General features: G+C 42.6%; 2 protein-coding genes across 2 annotated transcripts in view; one reads left to right on the top strand and one right to left on the bottom strand.

Moving 5' to 3' along the window:
* Positions 1–4: 4 nt before the first annotated feature.
* Positions 5–1711, top strand: RBM15B (RNA binding motif protein 15B; the record flags this gene model as incomplete). The annotated part of the gene is made up of 1 exon (XM_010009332.1): positions 5–1711. A coding segment is annotated over one exon (1443 nt), but the record flags the coding sequence as incomplete, so codon positions are not given.
* Positions 1712–7291: 5580 nt separating this feature from the next.
* VPRBP (Vpr (HIV-1) binding protein) overlaps positions 7292–26928 on the bottom strand; it is a 47212-nt gene continuing 27575 nt past the window's right edge. Inside the window, exons 20-23 of the mRNA XM_010009331.1 lie at positions 26063–26136; positions 24737–24841; positions 11394–11649; positions 7292–7761 (exon numbers count right to left, since the gene is read on the bottom strand). Coding sequence (XP_010007633.1) covers positions 7703–7761; positions 11394–11649; positions 24737–24841; positions 26063–26136 — 494 coding nt within the window. The 3' untranslated portion in view covers positions 7292–7702. The remainder of the gene's footprint in view (positions 7762–11393; positions 11650–24736; positions 24842–26062; positions 26137–26928) is intronic.

Here is a 26928-nt window from a genome sequence, read left to right as displayed (position 1 = left end):
CAGGAACCCTATCAAAATTGGCTACGGGAAAGCCAACCCTACTACCAGGCTGTGGGTGGGTGGTCTTGGTCCAAGTACTTCCCTGGCTGCCCTGGCCAGGGAGTTTGACCGCTTCGGCAGCATCAGGACTATTGACTATGTGAAAGGAGACAGCTTCGCTTACATCCAGTACGAAAGCTTGGATGCTGCCCAGGCTGCCTGCGCCCAGATGAGGGGCTTCCCTTTGGGTGGACCGGAGAGAAGACTCCGCGTGGATTTTGCCAAAGCTGAAGAGACGAGATACCCGCAGCAGTACCAGCCTGCACCACTCCCCGTGCACTACGAACTGCTGGCTGACGGGTACAGCAGACACAGAAGCCTAGAGCAAGACTTGAGAGTGCGAGATAGGACTCCTCCACACCTCCTGTACTCGGACAGAGACAGGAGCTTTGCAGAGGCAGAGTGGGCCAGCCCTGCCAAAACCGCTGAACGCAGAAACAACCTGGAAAGCTACAGCCGGTCGGTGCGTAGCCGGAGCGGAGAGCGCTGGGGCAGTGACAGCGATCGCGGTGTGCCCAAGCCGTGGGAAGAGAGGCGGAAACGCCGGAGCCTTTCCAGTGACCGCGGGAGGACTACTCACTCGCCTTACGAGGACAGAAGCAGGACAAAGGCCAGTGGGCCAGCTTTAGACCGCAGCCCAGACCGGGCTCGCAAGGAGAATCACACTACAGAATCTGGAGCTGAGAAAGAGCAGAGTAACTCCCTTCAGAACAATCGTCATGCGACTGAGGAGAAACCCCATCGTGAGCCATCCGATGCTCCCCAGCCTAAAAAAAGGGACAGCGAACGCAATCATCGAACTGGTGAATCGGAATCAAAAACTCACGAGGAGCCAAAATCTGAGACCAAAAAGCTAAAGAATTTATCAGAATACGCTCAGACACTGCAACTTGCTTGGAATGGGCTTCTTGTGCTGAAAAACAGCTGCTTCCCCACCTCTATGCACATCCTGGAGGGAGACCTCGGTGTCATCAACGGACTCCTTAAAGACCATTCATCCGGCGGGAAGTTAACACAGCTCAAAATCGCTCAGAGACTTCGGCTTGACCAGCCCAAGCTGGATGAAGTCACTCGCCGTATCAAACAAGGCAGCCCCAATGGCTACGCTGTGCTCCTGGCCACCCAGTCTGCCCCGGGCGGGGCGGAGGCCGAGGGGACCTTTCCTGTTGTAGAGCCTGGCTTGCAGCGACGGCTTCTCAGGAATCTGGTCTCCTACTTGAAACAGAAGCAGGCTGCTGGGGTTATCAGCCTGCCTGTGGGAGGGGCGAAGGGCAGAGACAGCACAGGCATGCTTTATGCGTTCCCTCCTTGTGAATTCTCTCAGCAGTACCTCCAGTCAGCACTAAGGACATTGGGAAAGTTAGAAGAAGAACATATGGTGATAGTTATAGTCAAAGACACTGCCTAGCCCACACTGTCTTTTCAAATTCCATGTTTTCTTTGTGTGTCACACAACCCAGTTGTTTTTAAGGCCGATCATTTTGGTGGAGGCTCAAAACACCTCAACCAAAGTGGTAAGATTTTTAGTTCCTAATTAATTTTAATACCATTTAAATAGAGCCCATTTTATTTGTTTTTAATATGTGACACTGTCCGCTGTTGTTCTGTATTTTTATTTTTTAACTGTATGAAAAGTTGTCAGTAAAGCCTTGTTCACTGATGGATTTCTAAACTTGTGCGGTATCCTAGTTTTTATGGCCTGGAAAGGGCTGGCTCCCCGTGCTGTCAGGGACTGGAAGGGGATGATTCCAACCCATTTCAGTTTCTCAGACCCTAGCCTCCTGCTCCTCCTTATCTCCTTATTCATGTCCTGCAAGGTGGGAGGGGAAGGGCGGTTCTTTGTGTTGTATGAGAGACTGAAAGGTTGGTGCTAGATCTCTTTTTTTTTTTGGCCCTGTTTGCTTTTTATTTCATCAGTTTGAGGCTGGATGCATTCCTTTTGGCTCTCTACTTGAGGAGAGAAGCCTCCCAGGAAGCCAGCTACCAAGGAAGCAAATCTTGATCAAGAAGTGGGTTAATACTTGGCACAAGGTTTGCTACTAAGGAGTCAACTTTGTATTCCACTCTGTGAGGTTTGAGAGCACTTGACACATGTCTCAGTCAGATAGAAGTTCGTGGGTAAAGCAAAGATGAGGGTTGACATTCCCAGTTTTTATAAAAGGAAAAAGAAACAAGAAGCAAACCAAATAACTTAAGGGGGAACCCTCTTGGGCCTGTATTAGATGTGGAGAAGCAAATAAAGGGCACAAGGGTTTTGGCGAACTCTAGGTGCCCCCTGCATAGTCAATCATGTTGCACTATCTTGAAATCCTTTATTGCAAGATAAACAGCAAAGTGGGGTTTTTTTGCTGAAGTTGAAACTTGTTTGCAGGCTTACAGAAAAAAAACAACACATCTGGCTGGCTGAAAACGTGTTCTGTTCCTGCAAGTTCCTTGTGCCTGTAGGGAACTGAAGCTCACATAGTGAACTTCAGGATGGGATGGTTTTGTCACCTTCCCTGCATGTGGTATGAGCCAGTGGTTCAGGAGAGCAGCTGGGACAGCTCTGTGTGCTCAGTAACAGGAGGATACAGTAACTAGTTCAAATATGAGTTACAGTCCATGCTGTTCGGTTTGGGGATATTGTTATTTTTTAAAATGATGCCTGTAGATTTTAGGAAGTTTATGGAAAACTGTGTGGGATTAAAACCACTAAATTTTAAAGTTTCTTTAAATTTGCAGGTGGTTGGTTGGTTTGTTTTGGTGGTAAGCAAGTGAACCAAATCCTAGGAGAAGCAGAGTCTGACTTGCACCAGTCTCTGTGACCGAGCAGACTCACTTGCTGACGGCTGCCAAAGGCCCTTTTAAACCTGTGCTCTCAGGTATGATTGGTGTCAGACCCTGTGCAGCAGGGAGCATAACTCACTGTAAGGATGCTTTTATTTTTTATTTCTTAACCCTGCAATGGCACAGGAGGGACATCATCAGCTGATGATGTTTGAGCAGTTGCTTAATTTAATGATGTATTGATAGCAACAAGTAAGGGTTGGTTTGTTAGGGTTTGGTTTTTTTCTTTTTTAAACATTTAATACTGTGATTATATTAAAAGTAAATCTAATAAGTTAGTGTGATCATGAGGGGGTCAGTATTTCGCTTGATGATGCATCTTGTGTACCCCAGAAAACATAATTCTGTCTGTAAGGGCCCGAGCACAGCTACAAGGCCATGGAGCCATGGAGGGTTTTGCCCATGGTGAGAGGTGAGCTGGCTCCTCTGCTGAGAGCTGCAGGGTCCAGGAAAGCTGAGTTGTGCCGTAGGAGCAGAGGAGTGACCCTGCTGCTCCCAGCAGCCAAGCCATGCCTCTGGGCTCACTGCACTGGGCAGTGCAGAGGCAGCTCCACAGCTGCACAGAGCAGGGTAACTGGCCTGCCCCTGGTTTTACACGGTTACTGGGACGCTGACTTTTAACCTTGTGATCGAGTCCCCGATGCTGTTGTAAATGTAGACAGTGCCAAATGTCAACAATTGTAACCGTTAAGTGTTATCTGAAACCAAGTGCTATTAAATACCCCTTATGGCCAGAGTCATAGAGTGATTAAAGCTTTTTGTCAGAGTATCCTACGTGTTGGAGGTGTCCGGTCAGTCTGAGGCAGAGTGCATGGTGCTGCTGTAACAAATGCCCCTGGCTGGCTTCTCACTGGCAGCTCATGTGGCTGTGGAGTGGCCTTGTGTGTGTGTGTGTGTGTGTGTGTGTGTGTGTTATGGTGAGTGAATGTGAGGAATCAAATGGGAAAAAAAAATCAATACATGATAAAAGCTGCAACTGCTTGATGGCAAAAAGCCAGGGAACCACCAGAAATCCCCATCTCCGACTTCCCTTTGGAGACGAGCAAATAATAATGGAAAGAGGTTTTAGAAGACAAACATTGTCATGCTCTGGGTTGGATAAGAATTTTTTAATGCTGGGATTTCTGTTCCCAGCAAAGTGCCTGATGGGTGTGAGCATGTGTGCACGAATGGAGGACCAACAGATCTCCCTCCTACAAACAAATTAACAGGCCTAAGTGAGCAGTCAGAGAGTTTAAGGAAAAAACTTGGGAGGGAAGCAGCATCAGTCCTCTAACCTTATGACCTGAGCCTTTCCAGCTCCACTGCATGCAGGTGAGACACAGCCATTGCTGGAACCCACTGTGCTGAGGCCGTGGCTCCTGTCCCACAGTCCTGGATCCTGTCCTCTCAGGCTGGTTCCAAGAGAAACGGGCCTGAAAAAAGGTAGATCATTACAGTAAAGTAACACCACCCCTCTACCTTACAGCTTGCAAGACTTGGCCCTTAAATTGAGGTGGGATGCAGTGCCAAGGAGAAGACAGCTAGTAGCCGGGGGGTGGGAGGAACACCACAGCCTAGCTGGGAGGCACAGGACATTCAGTGATGTTGGAAGATGGTGGGTATAACAGTGTTGGGGGAATGGCTTTCAGCCTGCCTCGTACAGCAGTGGCTGTAAGGTAACTGCACCAGTATAATGGCCTCTGTCTCTCTGAGAGTGATCTGAAACTCAAGGTGGGACCACGGTGTGAGGTGATGGATGTGGTGCTCTGACAGCATTAGTGTTTAGACTTGAGTTGCTCCTCTTTCTTTTCAACACCCATTCAGCAAATACTGTGTCTTACAAAGCCTCTTTTTAACACCAGTTATCATTTATCTTTACTTAGTAAACAGGAACATTGACAACAGGGCTAGACCCTGGCAGTCCCTGTGCCCAGCATGTGCTGATGAGCCGAGCATATCCTCATGATTACCCTTAGCTAACAGGCAAGTTAACCAGCCCTGAGGTTTCCACCCTTCTCTCCTATTCATGGCCTATATGAGATTTTATCTGAACCACTGCACTGCAAGGATATGCATGCAATCTCCCAGTGTGCTGGCACAGTGGTTACACAGCTTGTACTCCAGGTTGCAGTGTACTAAATGGGCCAAGCAGTTATTCATGGTCCACTCACAGAGTGCTCAGATTTCTCCCCTCCCAAGCAGTTGCAGAAACAAACCAACGAACCAACCCCTGCCAGTCCGCAACTGGGAATCCCCATTTTGCACCCAGCTTGTTGCAGTCACCCTATTCCCCAGCACATCTTGAGCCATGCCCCTTAAGAACAAAGGCAGTACCACAGGGTGCAGGCAGCACCCCCCCAGTTGTGTGTATCACTTGCAATAAGCAAGCAGAGGGGCTGCCTTGGCAGTGTTGGGTGGGTGACCTTTCGGCTAAGGCCATTCAATGAAGGTAGGTGTGGGAGGGCAGGGACAGCACATGTACTCACAGTGGCCCGGTTTCAAGTCAAACTTCTGAATAGGAGCTCTGAGCTAGTCACTTTGACCCTGTCTCACAAAACAAGTTGGTAAATTTCTCCAAGATAGCCAGGCCCAAAACAGCAAGAGATGCAGCTGCTTACAGCGGTGGTGTCACACCAGAACAAGACACAGACATCCAGCACAGCATCTCCCTCTGGTAGTAGTAGTTACGTGCTTTTTTCTTTCCCTCCTCCTGAGCAGCGTATTTTCTTAGGTAACATTGCACAAGGTGTGTTTTGGTAAGGCAGAGGCTGGCTTCCACAGCTGTTGGGTGGCCTATCTGATTTCCAATCCCCTCATTTAATCAGAATGCTGCTCCAATTGCTGGTTTTAAAAGCTGTAGTAATCACGACTCTTTTGTCTTTATCGACTCTGTAGAGTACAATTATCCATTATAAGTTGCAGCAGAAACTTTCTTTTTTAATTAACAAGCAGCCCTGGGTCAGTGCATTAAGTAGATGTGATGCTGGAGGGAAGAAAAGCCATCCCTTCTCCTGGTTAAGAAGAAAATCCTTTCTCTTCAAGCAGTGAAACCTTGAGCCTTAGCTGAGATGAGCACAGGTCTTGGTGGAAAAACTGCTGTAGTGTCAAGGAGCGGGAAGGCTCCAGCTCCCTGTTCTGCCTCAAACTATTCTGAAAGTGGCCAAAACAGAGAAAGAGTAAAAAGTCGAGTGGATGTTATCGGAACACCTGGGAATAAGCAGCACATTTTTGGCCTTGTCCAAGCAAGCAACAAGCACACATAGCTTCCAGTTCTGACTCAGAACCAAGCTGTGCAGTCGTGTGCTGTACTGTGAAATCAAACGCTCAACTGCTATTTTTTTCATCCTTTTCTAAGGGCAGGGCCTCTTGTCACATTCGAACAGGAGCACCTAACTTGTCTTCTGCCAGTACAACCACAAGGCAGCCAATGTAATGCCAAACCACACATAGATGAGGAGGGCCCCATGCTGCTCCTGCCTTCTGACACACAGTGGCAAGGCAGAGAAAGTTCCCTGCAACACACTGTGCTTCCTGTAGCTCAGCCACAGGGTGGATCTTCTGGCCCATCTTTAAACCAGATCACAGCCTGGCATTAGCAGCACCTTCCAGCTCCCACATTGCACAGCGAGGGTGTGCTGCCACTAAGAATTCCAGGCTGTCAGGCAAACCAAGCAGGCAAGTTTGAACCCAGAGGCACTGTGAAGTGCCCTGTCATGCAGCTCTGGGAGTCCCCAAGGACTAGGGCCTGCAGCCCCACAGGTCTCACCCCATGTTTCCTCTGCCCTTATTGCAGCCAGGCCACCGCCTACAGCTAGCGGCTCTCTGGCTGAGCAACTCTGCGCAGAGCATGAATAGATGGCAGAGGAATGCATGGCTACAACTCACAGCCACAAACAGAGACAGGATTTGTATTTAATTTTTTAATAAATACACTTTACATTAAAGAAAAATGCCTTCAATTTGCAGTTTCCACACAGAGGGCAGGGGGAAAAAAAAAAAAAAAAAAGATTAAAAAACTTGAACCATAAAGGGCAGAGGGGAGAAGAGGGCTCAACATCAACCCCAGATCTCCATGTCTTCAGGAATACCAGACTCTGACTAGGCCAGCCCAGGATTTTTCCCACTATAGCTGGCATCACAGCAGAAGTTTCAAACAGCCTGTACCTTCAGTTGCCAAACGCCCCCAGGGCTCTTCCCTGGAGGACAAAAGCACCTGAAAGCCACTGACCCACTAGCAGGGGTTAAGTCCTGTTGCTTTTTAGTTTTAAAAATAAAATCATATTTAAAATAAAAATATTCTCACTCCTCACTGATATTAGAAACCATGATACTCCTATTTCACTTTGTTGCATAAAAATGCCTCTTCATTTAATTTTAAACAATTTTTCTCCCCCAAACCTACCCCATGGTAACAAGGTACTACAGGAATACAAAGTTCATCCCCTCTTTACTAGAACACCTGCCTTTTATTTTTTTTCCTTTTTTTTTTTGTTTTATATAAAACTATTTCTGTTCTTTAGGAAAGAACTTTATACAAAGAAAATATATTGTGAAATATCTTCAGAAGTTTCCTTGAAGAGGAGAATCATCTCAGCCTAAAATAAAAAATAAAAACAAAACAAAAAAAAAAAGGCAGAGAGAAAAGAGGCCTAACCGCAGGTCTCTTTATTGTAGAGCCTCGGACTTAGCCCCGAGCCTCAAACTGACTCAAACCAACACAGCGGATGGGCTGGAGTTCCTCAGGTTGTCCCAGAAGAAGGGTCGGGGTGCTCAGAATCGGTTTCCAACTTGGTTTCCGGTTGTCTGCTGGGAAGGGAGCGTCTCCTCCTGCTAACACCCCGCCTGCAGTCACTCCTCACTCATTCAGAGACAGGATAATGTCATCCTCCAAGTCTGAGTTATCTGAGCTGTCGGCTGCAAAGGAGACATGTAGGTTATGTTTGGTTTGTGGAGGAACACAGCTGTCAGGGCTGCCAAGCAAGGCAACGCATTCGTAGTCACAAGAGATGGCCACCACCTGCTTGAGGCCAGCAGCTCCCAGCAGTGACGCAGGCAGCCAGCACCATTAGCGCATTTCAAATCAATCAAAAGCAGTTAGCAAATCTGCACCAGAGCTTCCTTTCCCTGGTTGAAACAGAAGGTCAAGAGGAGAGCAGCTTTAGCTCTCCTCTTTAGTGCAGTCTGTATTAGCTGGCAGGCATTCTTCCCCACAACAAGATAGGGAGAAAGACACCAGCAGTAAGATACCTGCAGATGAGCTGCCTGTACAACATACAGTGCACATCTAAGTGCAACAGCTCTTCATGCTGGGGGCTGGACAGATCTGGCAGTCGTTCCTCACAGCTGTTATTTGAAAGCAAGCTTGACAGTTCCACCAACCCAATGTGGTGAAATATGGCTTCTGTAAATGTGAATGGGGCTAATTCATTATGCAGCAAGTTAGACCCAGGCTTCCTCAGGACGAGGTTGTTACCGGCCTGTCACTCCCCCTCTGCACAGCACAGAGGGGAAGCTATCCATACACCCACAACGAGAAGCTTCCTCTAGCAACCCAAAGGCTTCTGTAATGAATTTAACTACATGGCACTTATTAAAGGTGACCTGATTTTCTGTTTTTCCTGATTTTCTTCATCATGGTACAGAATGAAGGCATAGAAGGCTTTGCCATAAGCAGTCTCACACACACACACACTTGCTTTTTATCTTAAAACATAAGATCTCTCCTCCCTCAGTTGTGCAAGAGGGAAGTGGTAACAGCTCTGGCAGCAAGAGGTCTCCTGCCTTACCTTAGAGGTGATGTTGGCTCTTTTTCTTATGTGATTTCATTGGATGTTGCAGTTAACTAGTGTTAAAAATAGTAAAAAACAAAACAAAAACACACAAAAGACACCAAGACTTCCTCTTAGCCATCTCGGTTACATGGGATCACTAACATTCCTGTCAAGGTAAGCAAGGCCTTCTGGAAGGTTCACCCTTTCTCAGGTGCTTTCCTTAGGAAAAGAATCACAGACAAGCAGTGGAGGGCACAAACCCTTTCCTGAACCCTCCTCCCTAAAGATCAGCAATGAATGCTCCAGTCACACCACCCCTTGTTCCAAGCCTAAGCTGAAGGGTCATCAGTGCTCCCAGAACAGCTACAGCCATGTAAGGGTAGCTGGAAAGCACCAGCCAGTGCTGAAGCAGCTACACTTATGCAGTAAGAGGGAAAGAAGCATGAGAGAGACAATCCAGAAACTCTGGACAGAGGAACTGCTGTGGGTTTTATTTCTAAACACCAATGGAGAGCTTTGAAAAGGCATCTCCTAATTCTTTATTCTCTAGTCTACCACAAAGCCTTCCAGTTTTGAGCTCAGTGTCCACAAGTAAACCTGGCTGCAGTTAAATGCTGGGCAGAAGCTTATAGGCCTGCCTGGCAATTGCCACTTTTGATAACAGAAGAGCAAAGAAGAGTCAGCTGTGCTGCTGGTGAGAATTCCATGTATTTCTTCCATCCTGTGTCACACATGCATTTCAAAAAGGACACTCCACCTGTCCAGGAACAAGCTCTATCAAGCTCTATCTGCAAACTGTATAAACTGCTAGGGACAAAACAGATCTATCCACCCCAAATGTGGTGGCAAAGGAGGAGGAAGATACATTTGTATTTAAAAGGTTCTCCATGGATGATTCCTGAAAAGGAAATAAAACTTCTTCTAAAGCACAAGGGACCAAAGCCATTTCAATTGTTCTTTGAATTATTTTGTTTTGAAGCATGCCCACTGTATGTTGTAGAGGTTCATCCAAAACACAGCAATGGTCTGCAGTAGGAAGCACTCTAAATATACCACCATGCCTCAGGTCTGCACTGCACAACAGTGTCAGTGCCCTTACAACTTTTCATTCTGGAACACAGCACAAGCAAAGGAGAGAGAAGTTTTAATTGCTCTTGCTGGGTGAGAAACAAAAGCAAGCCAGATGAAGCTGAAGTCAGAGAAGCAGCCACAGAACCCCATACATCAAACCCTGTGCAAGGACCACACTTACATCAGCCTGGCAGAGCTGTGCTCCTTGCTTTAAGCTCCCAATGATGCTGCTAAGCAACCCAACAGCCACAGAACGGGCTGGCTGCAGCTCCACTGCGATGCCAGATCAAAGTTCTACCTCTAAACAGCTTACAGACATGATCATTATAATACATAGTGCTCTGCAGAGCACACTTGAAATACCCAAGTGTCAAGTAGCACCTAGTTTTCTTACAGGAATAGTTATTGAAATGGCCTGAACTAACTTTCCATTCTGCCCCTTGGACAATTCCAGTTACAGCACTCTGGGTGCTCTCTTAATAACTTCTGGCCCTGAATCCCATGAGGAAACAGAGTGGAGTTGTGTCAGAAAGGTCCTGCCAGCTACTGGGACAGGCAGAAGTCATCCACAGTCCCAAAGCGTTGAACTGCAATATGCTATTAATGAATTTGAGCTATGTAAATGTCCTATACAGCCCTGCATTGTATGCCTACTACCTTTAAGAGAACAACAAACTAACTCCACAAAATAATTCTGGCAACCATATGTGGCCACATCTTTAAAAATGGCTGAGCTACATGTGAACAGAGAAGACATGGGTGAGTCTGCCAGCCACATTAGTGCTAAAGCAGAGTCCTGGCATGCTTAATCCTCCAGCACATAGGCAGAGAAGACTGATTCCACTACTGCCCTTCCATTAATCTCCTACCACTGCAGGACTTCAGATACCTTGCACGCTGTCATTGCATATCCTTACTCACCTACTAACTTAAGGTAACTACATTATCCCTATTTCACAGCTTGGAAATTAAAAAGAACTTGGCTGCACATACTAAAAATTCATGCTGCAAAAAAAGGGAACAGAATCTGGTGTCACAAATCCCAAGCCTGATGTTATCCTCACTCACCTTCTCTTTCTTGTGAAGCTTTTTTACAAATTTAATTGCTACATATGAAGTTCAGACCTTTCTTATACATATACATGCACACAGACATGCACTGTTAACTTTCCAAATCTGTGGAATGCCAGAAAAAGAACAATTTAAATGTTATCCCCAAAGTTATGTTAGCTTCAGAAGAACCTAAAAAAGGAAGTGAAGTCAGAAATGCCATGTTTGTTTTGCGCTTTAAGCAATTATGAAAGAGAAAGAATAGCACCAAGGACCAAAAATGCTTTTCTGTCCTTACAACTTCAAATAAGGCAGAGAAGGCAGGTGAGGTAACAGATCAACCAGTGTCTCCTTGAAGGGCAGGACAGACAAGCAATCAGACAAGGCTCCTACACATGCAACTTCTTGGCCTGCCAAGTTCTAACACATGCACCTGGGAGCACTTGAAGAAAAGTGACACCTTCCTTTCCAGAACTCTCAGGTTTTCTCTCAGATAATAGCTGTTTTTACTGACAGATTACTTTGAGAGGTCACATATGAACAAGCACAATGATTAGTGCCTTTCATACCAGTGAGAAGTCAGCTAAGTCATTTCAGGGAAGACTTAGGTAGAAAACAGGTCACCTGTGGTCACCAAGCTAGGCACACACTTACTGTCTCCAAGAATCAGCTCGACTTCCTCATCAGCATCTGAATCTTCATCTTCGCCCTCATCTCCCTCTTCCAGGAGGTTGGCAAGCTCCTCATCATCAGAGGGAGAAAAGTCATTTTCTCCATCCTCACCAGCATTCTCATTGTTCTCATCCTCCTCAAGCTCAGCCTCTAGCAGCTGGTCCGTATCTAGTTCATCAAGGTCATCTGTATCATCATCATCTTCATCATCATCTTCTTCCTCTTGCTCTTCTTCCTCCTATAGAGACCGCAAAAATAGTCCATTGCAGACATTAAAACAAATGTAAAATGGAATAAGAATAATTGAAGAAAGCATACCTATAGTTTCACTTCTCCCCATACCCAGACATCACACATTATAAACACCACATATTATAAACACTTCCTCTCCACAACTACAGAACATGTCACATGCTAGATCATTTGCAGGCCAGCAAAGTCTTATCTGTAAAGTGCTGGGGCAGCACAGCTACCATTGGCTCAAGCTCCTCTCCAACACTGACCATCAACATGTGTCACCACAATGCACTCTTGAGGAGGACATGCAGTAAGACCTGTTAATCAATGGCTTTATTACTAGTCTTATACAAATTGCTTTAGTTTCAGCTGGACCAAAACCTCTACTTTGCATTAAACAGCATGCATGTTCAGTCTCTCGGTCATTCCTGATTTAGATGAGATATAAAATGTAGAGTAAGATAACATTAGCTTAAACCAATCCCTGAATCACTCAGATGATAGAACTGTTTAAAGCAGCTCAGGAGTCTCATCTTTGGCATTTACCTGTGGATCAAAATCTTTCTCTGTCAAACCATAAGAATTCGCATTCAATAAAGCAACTGAATTCCTCATTGTGTAGATCAAATCCAGAAATCTGTGCCTAGCAGATAGTACTGAGTGGGAAGAAGCTGTTAGAGTCCTATTGTTTCTCCAGACAAACCAGAGGCCAAAAACTGCCATCACAAACCAAGTTCTGAGAAGTCTCCAAGACTCAAAGAAAGGGTTCAATATACCTGCATCTCTCCTCAGTCACACCATTTTCTCTAACAGAATGCTCTAGTGTGGGAGGAAGGCAGCTCAAGTCATTCAGCCTTTATTGCCCTTTTATTCAGGAAGGAACATGCTTTGCAAAATTATGAAGCAGTTAAGACATGTATTTAACAACCCACTTCAAGGGTTAGTTTGGTGCTAAAGCTGACCACACTCACACTGTGCTGTTTAGACCACTGTTTTCAGATCTAAAAGGACAGAGGAAAAACATTTCTGTCATCTCCCCAACCTGCTTTTTCTTCAGTCAGTGCTATAAAAAAATCCCACCACACCCCCACAAATCCAACACCTGCCACAGGCAAAAGGAACGAGGAATGCCAAAAAGCCTGGGCAACTTTTGTTGTTTCTTCACTTGCAAAAAGCAGCCAAGTCTCCTCCACTGACCAGAAGTGCTGTGCTATTTAAATGGAGTATGAAAGCTTTGGTTTGGGACTTAGAGTTTTCTTTCTGAATGAGCATATATTAAATATAAGATTAAGACAGCCTGTGTTAAAGCCTATGCTTATTTTAGGCAATTACACACTTTGAGTCAGTGAGTCCTCAGATAAGCAGACACTGCTTTCTGAATTGTATACACACTGGGAAAGTAAATATCTTACATGCAGTTCAGTTTTAAACTGCACTGCCATATTGAGTATAAATTTTCCACAAAATATATTGAATTGAGTGTAAAAGCTTTTGCTTTACTTTCATTTTTGTTCTGTGCAGTATCTGCAGAGACCAGTTTCTTAAACTTTATTTGGAATTGAAAAACTGATTAAAAACTTCTCCTTTTTCAGTTTAACCCATTCTGAGACTGGAAAGGAAGAGATCAACTTATTTTAAAAGCTTGAAAAATTAAGCCAAGTTTTTCAGTGTCTGGAAATAGAGACACAACTGTAGACATTAGGGAAAAAAAGTGTATTGTCTAAAAGATTCATTTAGAGTCCATGTAGTTGAAACCTAAAGGATTCTGAAATGATTCAGGTACTCTCTGCTTCCACATCTGTTGACTCTCTGAAAGCATTGTCTTCCTAAATATCTAGCCAACAGTAACTATTATGTTTCACATTTACTGTATTTATTGGAAACAAATACTGTTTTGTCAGCATTTTCATTCAAGCTTAAGGCAAGGAATATGTAGCAACATCATCCTTCAAATATAAGATGAAATGAAATATAGTTCTATAAAGCTAAAGATTTCTTCCACCTGACAAGAATAAGAGCCTAATTACATAAAGGGTGTATCATTCAGCCTCAAATTAACTTTGAAGGGTCATATCAACCAGTGAGGAAAAAACCCTTTGCAAAAATACAAACAGCAACAGCGAACTGAAATGCTTCCACCTTTCCAGTTTAAATTTCTTAACCTGAAGTAGGCAATTAGAATCAGGCCACACATTTAAAAAACACCTAAGAACAGTAAGACAAGATCTTAATTATACCTGTCCTTGGTAAACCAGAAAACAGTGTGAAAACCATGCTACAAGAAGTCACATGTGACAGAGGAAGCACAACATGCACACAGCGCACGTTTTCACTGAGCTGAACTGTGCTCTGTGTCACTCGTTCAAGAGGAGTCAGCTACTGAGAAGCCTGTACCTCATCCCCCTTTAAAGAACAAAACTTGGAAACTGATGCTTCTGCTAAGTAACAGGCAAATTAATTCTGCATTAGCTTCTGAACCATCTCCAAGCACAAACCTCTGCAGGCACACAGCAATACTCCAGTCTAGAAATACAAGGCTTGCATTTATGTGGTGAGATCTCTCTTAAGAAAGCACACTGAGCTTCTGCACCCAAAGCCAATCTGTGGGAAATAGAGCTGAGAAAGGTGTGAGGAAATAGCAAGTGGAGTCTGACACCATCATATGTAAGTGATATCCAGCCTGTTAATGGATATCTAGGACGTATGCTCACCAAATTCCACAACTGTTTCACATAGGGATCCATATACAGATAAAAAATGGCATGCCTTCCCCAATGACTCATGCAAGCACACCAAGTAACAGCAGTGAAACAAGTCCTTGGCAATGTCACAGGGAAGATAGGCGGAACAATTATTCCAAACCATATCTGGGTCTGTGAAGGAGCCTGCAAAAGCAAGCTTCTACCTATCCATCAGCAGCTCCCAAGAGCTTTGGGCAATGACACAGGTGCAGGTAGAAAGAACCACTTGCATGCACATCTATGCAAAACAAGCACATACCTGTGCTTATCTTACTCATTATAATGAGTAAACTGATACAAGAACCCATGGACCAGCACACTCCATGTGACTTAAACAACATCAAGGCATTCTTTTAGCCATCACTAACCCCTTTAGATGCCTAAAGATGTTCTATTTAGGCTGTTCTCTGTAAAAGCTGCTTAGATCAGAACTTGAACTGTTCAGGTTGTCCTCTGAGGAAGCAGAGGAGGAATGTGAGAAAATTCTTTTCCCCTCTCCAACAGAAGCCACTTCACAGCTGCCAGTTATCTTTGCAAAAGGTACAAGGGTAGTATTACAGAATCACAAACAGACAATTTCATAACTGTCTCTCTTTAAAGCATTTTACCTCACTATCAGCACTCCCTGATATTTCTGGGTGCCTGCTCTACACCCAGGGGCACTATTATTACAGTACAGCTAGACCAAAACCCTACCTTCCTATATAATTCATATAAGATTACAAACAATCCCAACCTGAGAAAAAAGGAGGAAATCCAATACTCTCTTTTAAATACAGTAGGCAACACTCAGAGGGACGCAGAGCTCAGCTTTTGAACGAAGGATGTCATATTGCTACCCATTTTAGTTACACTGTGATTCAGGTATATTAAATGTTTGTAGATATTTGAATTTAGGATTAATTTAAGGAAGCTTTACTTGATAGATGCCAAGAGTAGAACAGTTTAAAGCAGAGTACCCAATACCGTAGTGTTACTTCTCTTCATCTCCAGCATACACAGATGTCACTGTGTAACACCTGCAATGCAGATGGCCTTATAGTATCAACATACCTGGATGGCCAACTCTTTCTGCTCTTCGAAAACACAGCATTGTGATTATAATAAAGGAATTTTAATCTAGGAAACATCCACCCTGTTTCATATACAAAATGGCCTGGTGGCCCCACTTCTCTACATAAATACTTAGGTGTTGACTTCACTCTAGTTAAAGCAAAAAGGCTGAAAAATAAAGTAACGAACAAAGACAAAGCTGACAATTCAAAGCGAACAAGAGAATGAAACAAACCCCGTTATAAGGGAATAGAAAAGAAGGAGGCTGCAACTTTAGTGCAGAATAGCTATCCACAGATCTAAGTAGGATGTCCATACAGGGACAGGCCCCAGTTCAACTTAGAAATTGCTTGACTCAACTAAAGAGTTGATTTGATTCAACTAATAAAGACTAGTTTAGTCAGAAAGAGAGCATTTCAGGGTAGTATCAAGTAACTCAAAAAGTCTTAAAAGTGTAACTCAGTACTGTACAGTATCACTAGTTACACATTTTAAACAAATATAAAGGATGCAGAAACTGTCAGTTGTAGAGTAAGACTGCAGAATGGGACAATTAATTTAAGTGTGCATCTAAAGAGAAATCTCAACACTCACTACAATTCACTAATTCACACAGTAACACATAAATGGCTTCAAAACACAGCCTATGACCCCAGAACTACTTTGAGGATGGTTTAAGAGGCCAAAAGAGACTCACATCAGCTGTTTAACATGCCTGCACACAGGCAGATTTACAAAGATGTAGTAGTACAAGAAAAGCTGAGCATCAATTTACAGAATCAGAAAAGTTGATTACATAGCAAAGGATTATATCAAGATAATCTCAAAGCAAATTAATGGTAAATTTACTACTGGTTTGTGATCCTACGTAAACACTCAGAAAGCCAAGTAATTTGATTCAATTATTTTATCATTTATACCTACAAAGGAAAAAACTTTTAGGAAAGTTTTCCTAAAGGAATGACATTATTCTAATGTAAACATCCTCTAAAGGAATGGCATTCTATAAATGCCCCTATAGAATGGCATCTATAGGGGTGGCAGCACTATAACTGCTTGACCTAACTCCTCATGTTGCCAGTATTTATAGCCTGTTAAGAGCTTTGCTCTTGTTCAAGCATTATGTATTTTCTTCCATATTGTTCTCTGATGCACATTTGCACATACTTCATAGAATCAAAGTGGTTTGGGTTGAAAGGCACCTTAAGCTCACCTAGTTCCAACCCCCTGCCACAGGCAGGGGCACCTTCCACTAGACCAGGTTGCTCCAAGACCCTGTGTCCAACCTGGCCTTGAACACTGCCAGGGATGGAGCATTCACAACCTCCTTGGGCAGACTGTTCCAGTGCCTCACAGTAAAGAATTTCTTCCTTATATCTAACCTAAATCTCTCCTGTTTAAGTTTGAACCCATTGCCCATTGTCCTACCACTACAGTCACAATGAAGAGTCCCTCTTCAGCATTCTTGTAGGCTCCCTTCAGATACTGGAAGGCTGCTCTAAGGTCTCCCACACAGCTTCTCTTCTCCAGGCTGAACAGCTCCAATTTTCTTAGCCTGTCATATTAGGTTTGGAAACCTTAACTCAAGTTTTGAGATTTACAGGTCACTGATTATTTGCTTATTTGACATGGTTTCAACTGTTACAGTAAGTTTAATCTTTTCATCTGACACCTCACTTTTTCTTCCTCTCCTAAGAGTCTAAAGCAAGTATTTATGTCAATAGTTCTCTGCCCAACTTCCTCTGTTACTGCTCCATGAACTCTTTGGCTGTCATCACCTCACAGCTGCTCCTTCCCCAGCCCCATGCTCACCTCCTATCAGCACTTCCAAGTCAACACCTCTCACCTGCAGATGCTTTCCAGCAGCAGTCCCTTCGTCTGAAAGCACAATCTCTATTGCACCTCAGTATGAATCATGCTATATATATGGTATTACTCTAACTATTCTTATTTTCATATATGAGGATGTCTTCTCTCTACCTGCAAAACAGTTAATCAAATGTCAGTGAAGCTTTTCCCACTTTCTCAAACCTTTCTGCTAGCATTTAATCACTTCTGGCTATCCATAGCTAGGTCCAATCATCTGCTGTTAAGCATCTGCTTCTATAAACTATTTTCTCCGGTTTGTTTGGGGGGGGGGTGTTTTGTGGTTTTTTTTTTGTGTTTGTTTGGTTTGTGGGTTTTTTGATTTTTAATGTTTCAAGACTCTAATTATCTTGGTCAATTTACTTGCTTTTGCAAGAAACCACCTATTAGTTTATTTCTCCTTGTTTTTCACCCTCCTCCTCAAAGTTTCTCCTAAAGAAAAGAAAACTCATTTTTCGTAATCTGATCTCTTCCAAATTATCGGTATTATTTTAATTACCTATTTGCAGCATGGGAATGAGCTTTGCTTTCATAAAAAAGAACATACGATTATTCAAATACAAGTTTCACTCCAGAGGAATGTCTTTCCTTGACTTAGTAATTCCTCTTTCTCCACGACAACCAATCCCTTTGTCATATCTTCTGACAATTACTCTCTTTGCTTCCAAAACATCTGTGTAGCATATTGGTACTTTCTGATCCTTTGCTATGCAATTCTCAGAAGTGACAATGTCTGGTTTTTAGTCACTTAAGAGTTTCTATCCAATCCTACACACACACACACAAACACACACACACACAAACACACACACACTTCTTAACACTCCCTGAATAATGAGCAGTGGAAAAAGCTTAAATAAAGCTAACAGTCCTTTTAGGGGGTCAAGCATGTAAGGAGTTTTACATCCTAGATTACCTAGTCTGCATCCTTCCCCTCAGCCAGCAAACTCAAACTTGTTTCATATTATCATACCATTAAATTCATTCCTCTCCTGCGCCCTACAGGGCCATACCTACTTTTACCTTCTTGGCTACTGCAGTGTTAGAATTTCTACTTCTTCATAGCCATTAATGAGGTCACAGAGGTAGAAACATAGAAGCCTGGGAATGCACAGAAGTTACTACATGTAACAAGCAAGGAATCTTACCATAGGCTTCTATGCAGATGTAGGTATGTGCAGATTTAATACAGGAAACAGCACACAGCATACAGTATGTCACAGAGGCAACACATGGAGTGAAGAAATAAAAAAAGCAGTTACTCTCTTAGTCTATGTAAGTAGGCTTAGCTTGTCTAACAATGACTACTTATCTGTGCTGAATGAAAGAGCATCCATGACACAGATAAACAAAAACTTTAAAGTAACTGAGTCTCTGTTGGGTTGGCATGTTCAATGGGGACTCCTTCAACCACTACTCTGTTTTTGCCTGTGAACTGTTTCTATTTCAGCATGACTGTATGCACCTGACAGCAATCAATCTAACTCCAGAGTCACTGTCCTCTTTGAGGCACATGCACAAGTCATTGTTTTGCAGTTGATACAGTCCTTAATACTGGGGATAAATGTGTTCTAATATGACTAGTGCATTCTCTGGGCTGTAGGGCTCAGAAATAACAACTTAAGGAGCCCAGAACTAGGTGCAATTTCTGAATTTGCTACTCATCCTTCCTGTCACCGATCTTGCACTCAGTCACAAAAATAAGCCCATTCCTTTAATTGCATAATAAAAACCAATAGTGTGTAAAGGAATTTCACAATTTGGCAGGTAAATGCACTCTCCTTCTATGGATGAGAATTTGTTCCTTATTTTCTCAAGCTTCTGACTGACATTTCTCATCACAGCTGAGGCAGCTTTTATTTTCTTGGATCCCAGCTCCTCTGGGAATTCTAGAAAGATGTGTTAGGTGAGAGGAAGTCAACCTTTGATTTCTGTCACTGAACAGGTAGAATATGCTTTTATCTCTGCTGAAGCTGTTTTTCTCCGTAACACTAGGTCTAGCCTTCTGAAAGCTCCAATTACTTTTTCCTTTCCAATAATTTCCTCTGTTTGCACTGACAGCTAATGCAACTAGATTCTGAAACAGCAGAAGAGGCTGAAGCTGTCACAGTTACTCGCTACTACCTAAAAATGGGTTAAGAAGTACAGGTATAGGGAAAACTTTATTATTATTATTCTTTTAATATTTGATTTGGAGGATGCCTGTTCAAAAGATGTGTCTGTAATGTGAACAGGTCTTTGATGGAAACCACGCTTTACTTAGCCTCCCCGGCTGCAACTAAGTTCAGAGGCTGCAACAAAATTCAAAGATCCCTATTAAGGTGTGCAATAAACACATGTATATTATTATCATTTGAGACATTTGTCTGAAAATACTTGTTTCCAGCTATTACCCTGTAAACCATCTTGTCTCAAGGAAGATTTATAAATGAACTGTATCTTCAAATGTTACAGTAACAGCTCCTGAAAAACTAGGGGTCCCCAGGCAGCTTATAGTGACAAAGCACCATCATGGTCTGATGGTTCTCAAATACACATGCCAATATGGATTAAGGTTTGTGGGGTTTTTTTTCCCCCCAGCAAATAAGTATCCACATGAAAACAAACCTATATCAGACTAACAGCAACAAAAATACAGCAGAATTGCTGTTGTGGGCAAATAGGGGGAGAGTCCTAAAATACAAGTAAGAAACTGGGATCCCAAAGACCACATAGAAAGCTGAGGAAAAACATTCTTCATCCTGGCTAAGCCATATGCTAGAATAGTAATAGTCTTTTGAACTTTTATTGCCTTATCTCTAAAGCTTTGATTTCATATGACCTAGAATCTTCTAAACCAATGCAAAAAGACAAAACACCTACCATCACCATTTCGATAGCCCAGAAGCACTGCAGGATAATTAACAGTTCTTCAGTTCTGGCAAAAGAAGTAGAACACACTTTATAGGACAGGGACAGCTAGGTGAAGCAATCTGCTGATGAAGCCATAAATCTCTCTGAACATGACAGTAACTGAGAATACTACTTGAGCCTCATGTATGTGACATTATCCACATATACCACAGAGAGAAAAATAGGCCTTAAAGATCTAATATGAAAAGAAAAACTGGAATAAAAGAGGTAAAAATGCACAGACTGAAAATGCTGTAATCCACTCAGAAGATCATGTCATCCAGACTTAAGGACCACAGAGTCTACTCTGTGGTCTACTTGGTTTTAGCTTTTCTGATAGCTTAATATTTCTGAAGTCTCCTCTTCTAGCACACAGGAACTACTACGTGGCCCTTGCTAAGCCAAACCAGTACATTCAACTTTCCTTTGCACCATTTCCTCTGAAATGCCTTGCTTGTCGCACTGCAGAAAACAGTAGATTACTGAGTGAAACACAGGATACTAAACAGCCGAGAAAGGGAAATAAATAATATTTATCCAAGGTAACAACCAAAAGATGGTCCAGCATCTGTATCATTAGCTCAAATGCTCATTTTTGCTAAGTCTAACTCTGAAGGAGTGTATTAAAACAGTGGTAAATACACAAGGAAGAGGAGGATCATCTTGTTGCAGGACTAAAGAACATGAAACTCTGCTTATTTCTCCAGAGTTTCATATTCATATAGACTGAACGTAGTTTTGCAAATACTTGTGAGACTGTTGGTCACTGATAGACCCATTTAGATACTCACCCAGCAGTGAATAATACATGAAACTTAGGAAAGTTCAAGGCAGAAAAAATAATACTTTTGGAATAAAACATCCAATGAAAAAAGCAGACAAACCTGCTCTTGCTAAGCATGTTGTATCTTCGCTTTCCCTCAATTACCATAGTAAGTACAGAGCACAGAGTATCAATATCTGTTTAGCATTTGTTCTGTTTACTAAGGCTTGACAACTCTGCATTACTGGCCATAACTAGGACAAGGCAGCTTTTTTTTTCCAGAGCTTTTATATGGAGGGCTAGCATAACAGCCAAGGAAGAACCCAGCTACACTGGGGCTATTCTCAGGCATTTCAAACAAAACCATCAACATCTACTGCAGCAGTACCATGCACAAGCCAGCTAAGTCAGCCTGAACATTTAATCTGAAGGTAATTTATGTAATGGTTCAGTTTGGTTTGAGAAAGGTAGAGTAATAGAGTTGATTTGTTTCTGTGCTTAAATGAGAGAAGGAATTGAAAGATATCTAAGGCCAAATTCCCGTGCAAGGTTCATTTGACAGGCTCTCAGTCTTTTGGTTTTCAAAAGCCTGTCACAGAGCTATCAGTTGACATTTGTCAAATCTGACATTATGAGGCATCAAAATTGAAAGTAAAAAGAATGTCAGGCAGATATTTTTCACAGTTCCTGTCTCAAGCATGATTTTACAGCAATTTTATTCTGCATCATGTGACTTCCAAGCAAGGCTTGCCCATCAAACACGCTTCAATTTGATTACTTACTACTTTCTATATGCGCAAAAAACCATACCCATGGACCCATGGAGATCATATACAGAAATATATATATATACACACATAAAGTCAAGGTGTGAAACACAGGCGCCAAACAAATCAGTATCTGCTCTACAAATCTTGACCAAAGAGATACCAGATTAAGGTTGACTCACATCCTACACACCACGTTCATTAAAATGATCAGAAAGAATATTCTTTTAGCGAGAAGGTGTTCTAGAGTATATGGGAGAAATCCCAACAAGTTGGAAAGTTTATTTCCCATTTTTCAAATCCTAAATCACAGAAACTAAGTAAGCAAGTAGTAAACATATACATATGTGTGACCATACGTATACACAGAAAACTCCTGTTCATCAGGAAGCAAATTACTCTTGTTGGTCTTAACAGGCAAGTGTGCCAGAGAGATTCTGTCTTTATTCTGGAAAACCTCTACTCATTCTAGTTCAATGCTGCATGTCTCTATGGAGACAAAAGTTGTATTTTGTAAGCCTGAGACTAGACCAAACCTGGAGGAACAGCAGTGAACAGCTATGGGACAGAAAGCTGGGGTTTTTACTAAACACAAACAGACTGAATTGAATTTGGGCTTATAAATGCTGTTTATATTAAAGCCAAATCTCTCTTACTAAAAGACACTTGATTGTAACCATCCCTAGAAGTTACTGTCTAGGAAACATCTATAAACCCCAGAAATTAAGACCATAAAATGCAGCAATTATGCAAGATCAACTAGTCACTCTTAGCTTGCAAATCGATCCCAGAGCAGCTTGCTTTGAATATTCCATAACCTTTACAGAAAAGCTTTTAGCATACTTCAATTCTGCCTGGGGCCACTTCCATTTGTAAGACAGGAAACATCCCCAGTCACATTTGATGGATGACAGATAGATACCTTATCTCTGCTTGGTACCTAGTGTTACAGCCTGGAACCCACAGCATTCAGACTGTGTCCTCTTATACAAATACAGACCTCCACTTAAGTCAACACGTAACAGTGATGTCGCAAAAGTGTCTTGATAGCTGCTAGTTAATCATTGTACAATGCAAAATCAATTTCTGCTTCAAACTGGGTTTTGAGATTTTATAAAGAAACTATGAATAAGCTTACTAAAATATACTGAATGTGAACAAAACCAGTGGAAGCAGAGAAAAAAAATAGAAACTACTGCAAATTTGTAGCACTTGAGAAGACAGGACAGCAAACTGTGTATCCAAACAGAACTGCTGCTTTATCTTCAGAATTACAGTGAAAGTGTAATAGTAACGACTATCTACAAAGAAAATTACTCTTTCCTGAGATCTGCATCCAGTCTTCTGAACTACAAACTAAGTTTTAAACCAGCAACAGGAAGATTCAGAGACAAGTGTATCAGAAATCCAGCTTTTCACACAGTCTGGAAAAGCCCAGCAAACTAGTACCTTCTGGCATTCTTTGGGAAAAGGTGAAGTCAGCTTTTCTCATAGGAGATACTAATATATGATTTTACTAGAATCCAGACACCAAAGAGCAGAGAATAATGCATTTAAAATCTTTAGGGAATTGAAGGGTAAGGGCTTTGCCTGTTCAAAAAACCCAAAAACCCAAACCCGCCCCCACCCCCAAAAAAAAAACAACAAAAAACCCCACCACAAACAAGCCACAAAAAAAACAAACAAAAAAAATCAAACCAAACCCCAAAACCCAACCAAGAGAACCCCATACCTGACACCCTGAAAGCTATAAATGTGTCTTTGCTTCTGTAGTGTAGTAATGTAGTACGTGTTCTGTGCTACTGTATATTCTACCAACTGCACCCTGAGGAGCACTTACTGCAGTTCTTAGCTTTTTTGTCAAGTTGCCAGAGATCAAACGGCTGATCTGAGAATGAAAACCAACACATCCCAATGCAAGCCTACAGCTTTCTTGAAAGTTCTTCAAACACTCTGCTGTGTAGAAGCAGCGTGCAGTTTCACTGCATCAGTCACGAGTTGTGTCTCATTCAGAAACTGGTGACAAGTTATGCCCAAATATGACACTTGGAACTGCAAAAAGGAAACACTCATATACCACCATCTCTACTGGGTGTCAAAATATATATAAAAAAAGACAAAACAAAAAAATCAAAAAACCACAAACCCAACTCAAGTAGAACAAACAGCAAAGTTTCTGACCAGCAGATCAAATGAGGTGATTCCTCCCTTCTACTCTGCTCTCATGAGACCCCACTTGGAGCAGTGTGTGCAGTTCTGGTGCCCCCAACACAAGAAGGACATGGAACTGCTGAAGAAAGTCCAGAGGAGGGCCACGAAGATGATCAGGGGCTGAGCACCTCCCATACAAAGACAGGCTGAGAAAACTGGGGCTGTTCAGCCTGGAGAAGAGAAGCTGCGTAGAGACTGCAAAGCAGCTTCCACTGTCTGAAGGGAGCCTACAAGAATGCCAAAGAGGGACTCTTCATCAGGGACTGTAGCAACAGGACAAGGGGCAATGGGTTCAAACTTGAACAGGAGAGATTTAGGTTAGCTATAAGGAAGAATTTTTTTACTGTGAGGGTGGTAAGGCACTGGAACAGGCTGCCCAAGGAAGCTGTGAATGCTCCATCCCTGGCAGTGTTCAAGGCCAGGTTGGACACAGGGGCTTGGAGCAACCTGGTCTAGTGGAAGGTGCCCCTGCCTGTGGCAGGGGGTTGGAACTAGATGAGCTTTAAGGTACCTTCCAAACCAAAGCATTCTATTATTCTGTGATCAAGACTGAAATACTTAGGGACACTAATAAATAAACTACAAACTATTACCTCTGTTTACAGTGCACAAAGCTCAAAAACGTTCTGCAAAGATAGTCTTAGTTTAAACTGACAGTAAAATCACCTACTTCACATTAGATGAGATCAAATAAGGCATCTGTACTTTATGGGTAATAAAGAACACCTATGGCCTCTCACACGTAGATGGCTAACAGCTACTCCTGAACAAGTAGGTTAACGCTATACTTCTCACCTGATCATCTTCTTCATCCTCTTCATCTTCTGCCAAACGCTGCCTGCCCACTTCATACAGTCTGCAAACTGTATCCATATTCATGGCATCCATGCTCCCTTGATTCTGAAGAGGAGATACCCACACAGGAATTAGCCCCAAGAATTAAGCTCAGCGCTCATATTCAATGCTATATCTGATCTCAGCCACAGAAACATGCCCAAAATCCTTCCCTCCCATTTAGTAGCAGCAGTACAATTAGCACTAAAACCAAGTCCTTTTGGTTTCAAGGACCAGCCTAGGAGTGATGTAGATACCTACTTCCTGCTTCCATCATCCACAAGTCACACACTTACTAGTAGACTCAAAACATTTACTGGATCCTTAACATGCCTTGGGTCCATTCTCACCTAACTGCACACTACTTCCCTTCAAATTTGCCTCCCTGTCATGTCATTGAACCATATGCCTTCAGACAATACTAAAAGCTGTCATATGGTAAGAGTTCAAGAAGACAGCAGTCTGGTCCCAGCAACCACTGCTGTCACATACCCTGAAGTAACATTTCCAATGGCTCCTATAAAGGAAAATTTTCATTATCTTGGCCTCACTACCCTGAAAACTCCAACTTCAGGAGTTACAACATGAAGCTTGCCCTCCTACAAATTCTTGACTCCCCTTTTTTTTGTCTTTAAGGACCAGTGGTTCAGAGTATTAAGTAGACAGGATTTTAAATTAGTCACTACATGTCCATACTCAGGGTCAAGAAACTGGGTACTGGCACTGGCAACACACTACTGGACAAAGAACTGGACCCATTAGTTTAATTTTACTTCCCCCCTAACAAACCAGAAGTTTCACTCAGTAATTTTTGCTTCAAATCCTTAGCTTCTGGGATTTTGCTAGGAAGACAAGTGAAAAACGAACAGTAAGAGTGATTCACAGAAAAGCTCCATGGGAAGACTCAGGAAGATTGCTCTTCCTAGTTATTTGATTCAGTCATATTTTAATAGGAAATTACTGCTATAACAGGAACAAAAAAACGCATTTCTCTATGTTTATGAGAAGGAAAACCTCTGCACATTTTAAAGCAAGAAGTGTTTGAAGAAGAGAGGCAAATATGTTTGGAAGTTTAAGGAATCACAGGCAGAAAACCAAGAGTGCTGTGGGTGGACAAGAGAAAATTAACAGCATTTTTACCATCATCAAAACACGACCACTGCTTGGGACATGAATTTAACACTAGGAACTCCAGACTCATTACTTTTGAAAGTTTTAAGAAGAAACTAGAAGTACTGCACTAAAACTACAGCTACGGAGCCCAGAGTTTATTCTTAGCTCCTTTACCTCAATGACAGCCAGATAGCAGTCCTTGCTGTCTGTGCACAAGTCAAAGATATTCCGCTTTACATCGATGGTAGCTGGAAAACATCACAAAACAAACTCAGTGGTTAACTGCATATTACTTAATGCTTGCTGAAACAAAAGATCTTACAATATATGTCTAAAAGCAGACAATAAAATGGCAGAACAAGAAAAAACAACTGAAGTGAAATGAACATTTGTAACAGAGTCAACCTATAATAAAGAATAGAAATGTTGGAGACTGTCATAAAAAATAGCCAGGTTAAGTTCTCAACCCACTCTGCAAAGTGCCTCATCCCTTGATAATACATTTATTGGCTTCTCTAAGCACAGTAAACAAGAGATAATCTTCCAGGATAGGTGGCAACCAAGGGACTGAGTTGTGAGCCATGTCTTCTTTCATAGCAAACCCCACATTTGTTTATGTCTGTAGCAGCAGCTAGCCTAGCTGCAGAAGCTTTGCAAGCTGGAGGCCAAACTGACAGCGTTCTGAACTACCAGCATGGGGAAATGCTGCTGGGAAAAGGGGAGGGCAGGAAGGGTCTTCCTGAAAAGGCACCAAAGACATCTTGACCAAATGACCTATTATCTCACATTATGCCCTACTTGGAAAGATGAAGGGAAAATAAAGCCAAAACTGCTGAATGGGAGCAAGTAAGACAGTCACACTCTGAACAGGATATGATCCTTGAACCTATTTCAGTGTTAAACCCAACTCCCACACTTCAGTCAGAGCAGGTCATAGCAGGATTTTTGTCGCTCATGCAAAGAAGAGTAGGAAGTGAATGTTACTAAGCAGAACTTTCAATAAATCTTTAAACCTCCAGACCAAGCTATTCGCTCCTCTC

The sequence above is a fragment of the Nestor notabilis genome, unplaced genomic scaffold (assembly GCF_000696875.1).
Source record: "Nestor notabilis isolate BGI_N333 unplaced genomic scaffold, ASM69687v1 scaffold1482, whole genome shotgun sequence".
Taxonomy (NCBI): Eukaryota; Metazoa; Chordata; class Aves; order Psittaciformes; family Psittacidae; genus Nestor; species Nestor notabilis.
This window is presented reverse-complemented; position numbering and strand designations above follow the sequence as displayed.